Below are 7058 nucleotides of genomic sequence, written 5' to 3'. Positions count from 1 at the left end.
TGCGAGGTGCAACGTGGGGCGGGCCCTAAGGCGGACCCCGAGGAGGAGGTGGCCAGGGCGCTGGAGGCGGGGGCGGTGAGGAGGAAGGGGAGGAGGCGGAGGCGGGCGCGGTGGTGGCGGCGGCCGGCGCGGCGGCGGAGGCGAGGTTGTGCCCCGGACTGTGTCCACCGAGCTCAGCGGCTGTTGCCTGTGCGTGGAGAAGCAGCGGCGCCGCGAGGCAGAGGAGGATCGCGGACGAGCGCGGCGGCGGGACGTCTACGGCTGCCGCGGCCCCAGCGGCGCCCGGCGACAATCGGCGTGGGGAAGCAGCGGCGGCCGCAGCGGCAGCCGCCTCTCCAGCACCGGGAAGCTGAGGCGCGGCTGGCAGCGCTGACATCCGCGGCCCTGCCTCTCCTCCCTCGCCCCCGGCCCTCCCCATGTGATCGGTCTTAATCCCGACCGTGTGCGCGCGTGGGGGCTCCATTGCGCGGCGCCCGGTGTCGGTGCCGGGGTGGGTGCTCGCGTGTGCTTCTCCTCCCCATCCCCCGCCCCGTCCCCAAGAATAAAAGAAGAACCGGGAGGCGTGCTCAGAAAATAAATAAATAACCAGCACACACGCGCAGCCCGGAGCGAGGCGGCGGGGCTGGCGGCGGCGGAGGAGGAGTGAAGGCGGCGGCGGCGGAGGAGGGACGCGCGGAGCCGGCAGTAACTTTCGAGCCAGCCCAGAGCCCGGAGCTCCAGCCGAGCGGTTTGCAGCGCGGCGGCGGCGGCGCTGAGTGTCTGGCCCGCCGGTGCGGTCGGGGTGTGCAGTCGGACGGGACGAGCAGCGCGTCGCTGTCCCCCCCTCCCGGTGGCTGGAGATGTCCGAGCCCAAGGCGATTGATCCCAAGTTGTCGACGACCGACAGGGTGGTGAAAGGTAAGCGCAGCGCCGCGTCGGCCCGGGGTGCACCGAGTGCCGCAGGCGACTGTCCTCCCCTCCCCCGCCCCGGTCGTCCCTCTCCGGCTAGCGCCGGGGACCTTCTAGGATCTCCTGCAAGAGGCGATCCCTTCCTTCACCGCGCCCTGCCCCCACACCGCCCACCCGGCCCTAATCGGGGCATTTATTTTTATTTATGTATTTATTTGTTTGTTTTTGTGGACGGGGGGCAGCAGTTGGCAAATGGCTGAGTGGCTGGGAGGCGGTGGCGGGGGTGGCGGTGGCGGGAGGGGGCGCCCGGGGGGGGGGGTGACTGCTGGCAGGGTGTAGCTGCTGTGACAGAAATAGGAAGTGGGTGGCTGCTCGCGGGCTTGCATGGGATCGGGTTTATGGTTTGCTCTTTGTAGAGGGAGGGGAGGTGATTTATGGCTTTTAAAAAATTAATAGGGCATTTTAATGTGGCCATGGCTTGCCGCGGACTGGCTCGCCCCGGCACATTGCTCCAGGCGCTCCATTGCAGCAGTTCCCTGGGCGCCCCCTCCCCCTCCGCGGGAAGGGCCTGCACAGGACTCGCGAGAGAGCGGGAGAGCGTGGGGGGAGCCCAGCTCCGGCTGCCGCGCGCCGCGGGGGCGGGGGGACCGGGGCCGCGTGGGGGCAGCGCCAGGCGGGGGACGACCGGAGCCCCCGCTGCCGCCCCGGGATTTCCCCGCAGGCCTGGAGCGACGCGAGCGGTGGCGATCCTCTGTCGACCTCCCTTGTCACCCACGGCTGACTGCCGCCAACCTGTCATTGCTCTTAAAGGGTTCCCCGCTGGTGCACACCTTTAGGGTGGGAAGCTCACCGTGCTCCCTTCCCCCAAGCTCCTAGCACCCCCTTGGTAACGGGCTATTTGGTTGTCTTTATTGCTAGGGATGATATGTATGTGTACAACTGGCAGGGGATGGCTCTGGGTTGCTGGCTAGGAGAAGCCTAGGGGATGTGTGGGGTGAGGAAGGGGACAACGTGGTTGCCCTTTCTATCCTTTAGAGGGATCCCCACCATTCTCACTGTATTCCAATGTGGAATGGGGAGAGGAACTGCAGATTCGAGAGGATTAAGTAGTGACACTTATTCTTGGGGTCAGGGTTCTGAGCAAAGCTGAGATGGACACCAGCCTGTGCAGAGCCGGCCTCTGAAACTGGAAGGAGTGATGGGGGCGGTGTGTGTGTGTGTGTGTGTGTGTGTGTGTGTGTGTGTGTGTGAGATCAGAAACCTTATCTTATGCAGCAGAGCACTTAGCTAGAGTGCAAAGCAATCAAGTCATTTGCTCCAGGAACACTTAGGTGAAAGTAACCCAGCCCTCCCTAAGACTTGATCCATGTTCTTTGGAGCTTTAGAAAGGATACTCGCTCCTACGTTTACTCAGATTTTAAAGTTTTGAGTTGTGTTGTGTTGTGCTGCTGTGCTGTGTGTGCGTGCGTGCGTGCGTGCGTGTGTGTTATGTTTTCTTTTGTGAGAGAATAAAATATTTTCTCTCGTTTTGGTTATATTGGAATCATTCCTACTTCAAAGTAGGATTCATAGAGCCGTCAAAATAAAGATGGAATAGGAATAACTCTGTAAAAAAAAATGGTGATAAAGCCTCAGATGCACCACCGTCTTGTGCAATGATCAGCACGTATCTCCTTAATGTGTGACGTTTAGGCAGAACTCCAACGCAAAGATACTTTGTTTCCTAAACAAAGTAATAGTTTGCAAAGATGATACTATGTGTTTGAAAAAAAGTCCTGTCACATTCCCGGTTTTAGATGTCAAATGTGGATTTCTAAAGTGTGTATTTAGATTGTTATTGTCATCAAGTAAGCTATGTACAACTAATTGCTTGATATGTTTACCAGTTAAAAAGCAGAGCCAGATCCAACCATGTCATGGTTCTTTGGCCTCATGTTTCAGTGTCGAGTTTTATAAATGACTTCCTCCAGTAGTACATAGGCACACCCAGAACTCCAAAATTCTGATTTATGTTTTTTTTTCAGAAGTGATATATAAGTGCGGAATGTAGATTCAAAATAGGAAACAGTACTCTTATCCCACACTTGTTTGGATAGGGATTCTACTGGAAGATTTTGTTTACAGAAAAAAAAATTATTGATGACTCCTGAGTTTCAGATGGGCACGCTGCCGTGGCTTGGCTTCTCTTGGGCTTTTTTTTTTTTTTTCCTTCACATTTTATGTCATTGGTTTAAAAGTCCTGACACAGCTTCCAGACAACATTTTGTCATGCATAAGATTTTCAGGATTAGTATTTTGAGATGATCATCTATTTTGATCTCTTTGAATATTATATCCCTATTTAACAAGTGGAAAGCAACACGTATGCTGAGTGGAAAAAATTTGAAGAATATATTTTTATTTTAAAATGCACATAGTATGCAGTACAGGAAAACATTATTTTAGTCCCTATTTTCTGAAACCTTTATGTCAATTGTCATTCTTGAAGTCATTTCTCAACAGAGGAAACAGCTTATCTCTGAGGAGCTATCTCTGTTCTTGAGGTCTTGTCTCCTCCTATAAAAAGTATCTGTAGCTGTATTTGATACATATAGGAATAGTCAGAGCAGTCCTTTGGCATGCCTTGGCTTTTTCCTACAGTTATCTTTATGGCTGTGATCTGGCTTTTGCCGGATGACAAATTGCTCTTCACAAATGACTCTGTGCTTGTGGTTTTGTTTATAGTCATTTGAGGACAGCTTTCTACAGCTCTCTTGGTTTGTGCTTCAAGAGTGCAACCTTAGAAAGGTAGGTTGAGTTTTACTTTCAACTAAGGCAGTGTGGAGGCTTGTGGAGACTGCTATATCATGTACAGAGTGTTTAAACTTCTAGAAGGAAAGAGGAATGGTGGCCCAAGAGACAAACTTAAGATTATTTCCAGAAACATTACCTCAACTAGAAAATCATCTGTTGGTTTCTTTGACTGTTCTGAAGTTAAAAAAAAAAAAATGTAAAAGTTGTTAGAATTCAGAGAAAACATTTTGGCTTTCTGTTTGTTGAGAACCAGTATAATTTGATCCATTTATTTATTTATCATTTATTGGAGCATGCAAACTATATTTGTTTGTTGTGAGAAAGACTATATATGTCGAGGGCTTGCTTCAAACTCAAGATCCTCCTGCCTCAGTCTCCAGAGGTGGATTTCAGGAATGCTAAACCATGTCTGGCTCACATTATGTTTTAATGCTATGCGGATACTACTGCAATCAGTAGAAGACTGAGGTTAATAGGGTAACTAGCTCTTCCCCACCCCCAACAGACCCTATGGCCTGGTTCCCTCTGCAGTATACCCAAGAAGTCTATTGAGACTTTTGTATCTGGCCACTTTCTCTGTCTTCTCTGTAAGCTTCCATTTTGACTATAAAGTTTTGCCCTTGGACAGAAGTGTTTGGAGTAGGTTAGACTGTGGTGTTGAGCTTATGGCTGTGCTCTGGCTCTGGATAATTCTTTTCTCATCTTCAAATATTTGATAATGGGCCTTTTACCTTATCCCAAACTGATTATAATAATAGACTTTTCAGAGTCTGGCAAGCTGACAGAGGGTAGATTCCTGGGAAGAGTCCTGTAGGCTGTGCTCTGTTTTCCTTTGTAGATGTTTGCGTTTGGTTTGGGGACGATAGCTGCTGTTGGACGCACTGTCACCTTTGATCTCTTCATGTAATCAGGCACAGGTAGAGAGATTCTGGGAAGATGTCTAAGATCATAACAAGCAAGAATGCAGGAGTCAACAGACTGTTACTAAGTAATTGATGATGTAAGCTGTCAGTATTTATAGCTGAGAAACACTGGTGTGACTATTCAGAAAGAAAATAAGAATTTGGCACATCACTAATGACTGTTGTATTTGCAGAAGGAAACAAAGCAATGGGCTATCAAGAAAAGCTCTTTTCAAATTTATTTTATGTACATTATAATGAATTAATTAACTAATTAATAAATTTGCTATGAGTCAATTTGTTTCATTTGTTTGGTCTTTCTTTGGAATATAGTGTAATTGATTTAAGTTCATCAGCATTAAGCATCAGTATTTGGTAGGTATAGTTTACCTTAGCACTGACTGTTAAGAAAGGCATTTGCTAGTATAGCTAATATGACAAGTGACATAATTATGACATGGATGATATACCTGAGTAGATAGCATACAAATTCATGCTGCTAACTATAAAATGGGTTGATATATTCAGTAATATTTACTTTTAGGATTTCTTACAAGTAAAGATAACACAAATTCAATGTTTTCAAACAGTTTGTAAGAAAAGGAAATTTAGGGAAATTCCAGTGGTTCTAAATGCTATCAACCTCTAGAAGAACTAAACACAATGTTGTTGTTGTTATTTTAATGTACAGAAGTGAACCTTTGCTTTAAATAGACAACTATATTTAAAGATGGCCAGTAAAAGGCAGCAATCTAGCGGCCTTAGAATCTAGTTAATGTGATTTATGCTGATATTGGTGTTAGGTAAAAATATGCCATTTTGAATCAGTTTATTCTTCCTGACCTGTTTAAAATGATAATTATAGGGACATAAAAGTATGACTTCCCGCTCTGCAGTCAGCTTTGACAGCTGTCATCTTAGGGTTTCCCTTATTTTTCTGTGCCATTGTGTAAAGTTGAAACTAATGATAAGGTCAAATAAGGAGTCCATTTGGAGTGCTGCCGCTGGCAAGTAGCATTGTCGCAGTCACCGACTTTAGAGAGTCTAGATCGCTGTTGTGAAGGCTTTGTAAGAAAATGCTGAAACTTTAGGAATTATGAAGGTAGGCAAAGAATGACTCAGCACCAAATTTTATGATCATTAAAAAATTATTGTGTTCAACTTTCAGCAACTTACCGGAGCAGCAGTCACTTGATATTTAAGAGGGTTATGCTCAGATCTTGAAATCTTCTGTAATTGAAGGCTCTGTGTTTTAATGTAACAGGCCACCTTCTTCTGTCATGTGGCATAAGGAAGCCTGGATGTTTTCCTTGACAATGGCAGTTCCCTCACTGTTGAAAGAGAATTACAAATGACGACACGTTGTGTGTTTTCGGGTCACTCTAAAATGGTCAGAACTGGTAATATTCAAAGCCACATTGCAGTAGCTTGCAGGGGTGATTCTTTGTAACTAAAGAAATGGAGGCAGAACAGGCGAAAGGGTACAGGTGGGAGGAGAATGCAGGTGAGGGGATGGGCTCTGTTCTGTGCATAAGCAGGCTCTTCTTGCTTGAAAGTAGACACTTTCTGTTCGATTTAGGATCTTTCCACAATTTCTTGCCAGTTTGCTTTTCTAAATCACTGGCTATGTAAAAACGTATTTGCTCTATTTCTGAATTAGCAGAAGTGGGCCATTCTGCCGATATGTTTGGGAAATTGTTATAATCCTATTTGGTCTTGGCATGAGGTTACTGAAGAAATCCTGGTGAAGATGTCTTTTCTTTAAGGTGTGTAACCAGAGACAGAAACAGTACACTCTGATGAAAAGCACTTTCCTCTGAGGTTCCTGCTGTAAGCCTCTGTCAGAGTTACTGATAATGACATTGGCCAATGCTGCTCTTCTCCATGTTAATTTCTAGAGGAATTTCAGGGAAAGTATCAGCAAACGATCACTTTTTTTTTTAAGGCTGTAGCTATTCAGGGAGAGGGACATGGGCCCTAAAAGGGGACTTTGGCTTGTAAGCTAAGCCTTTAGTACTTGTCATTTTATTTCATTATGCAGGTACTTCTGCCACATATATGAAATTATCACTTGAGTTTCATGTTCCTAAAGCATGCACTTGTAGTTTAGAACATATCTTACTCCCAGTTTACAGACTCTGATCTACTACCAGCTTGGGGACCCATTTATACAGCTAGAGTCTGAAATCGATTTTCAGTGTGTACTAACATGGCAGAAATGAGTCTTGTCTAAGCAAATAAATTAATGATGAAATAAAATAGATTTTTTGAGACCTTCATAGGAAGAAGTAGGGGTACCCAAGTTGTATCGTCACACTCAGATGTGCCGATGGGCGGTGTTTGCTAATAGCTACCCTGGGAATGCAAGGGGCCGGTGGTTGGTGTATAGGACACAGCATGAGAGAATGTTGTGTTTTTCCACTCCGTGCTATGATCTCTTAGTAAAAGACACTGCAGCTTGATTTTCAGACTTTG

The 7058-nt window shown here is 46.6% G+C and overlaps 1 protein-coding gene across 2 annotated transcripts in view; it reads left to right on the top strand.

The window, feature by feature from the left end:
- Window positions 1–241: 241 nt before the first annotated feature.
- The window catches only part of Ppp3ca (protein phosphatase 3 catalytic subunit alpha), a 266037-nt gene continuing 259220 nt past the window's right edge, over window positions 242–7058 (top strand). For both annotated transcript variants that reach the window (XM_021157311.3, XM_029475530.2), the window contains exon 1: window positions 242–897. In XM_021157311.3, coding sequence (XP_021012970.1) covers window positions 840–897 — 58 coding nt within the window. In that variant the 5' untranslated portion in view covers window positions 242–839. The remainder of the gene's footprint in view (window positions 898–7058) is intronic.

Source organism: Mus caroli, unplaced genomic scaffold (assembly GCF_978045245.1).
Source record: "Mus caroli unplaced genomic scaffold, Mus_caroli_1 scaffold_3, whole genome shotgun sequence".
NCBI lineage: Eukaryota > Metazoa > Chordata > Mammalia > Rodentia > Muridae > Mus > Mus caroli.
Note: the sequence above shows the minus strand (reverse complement) of the source record. Positions and strands in the feature narration are given on the sequence as shown.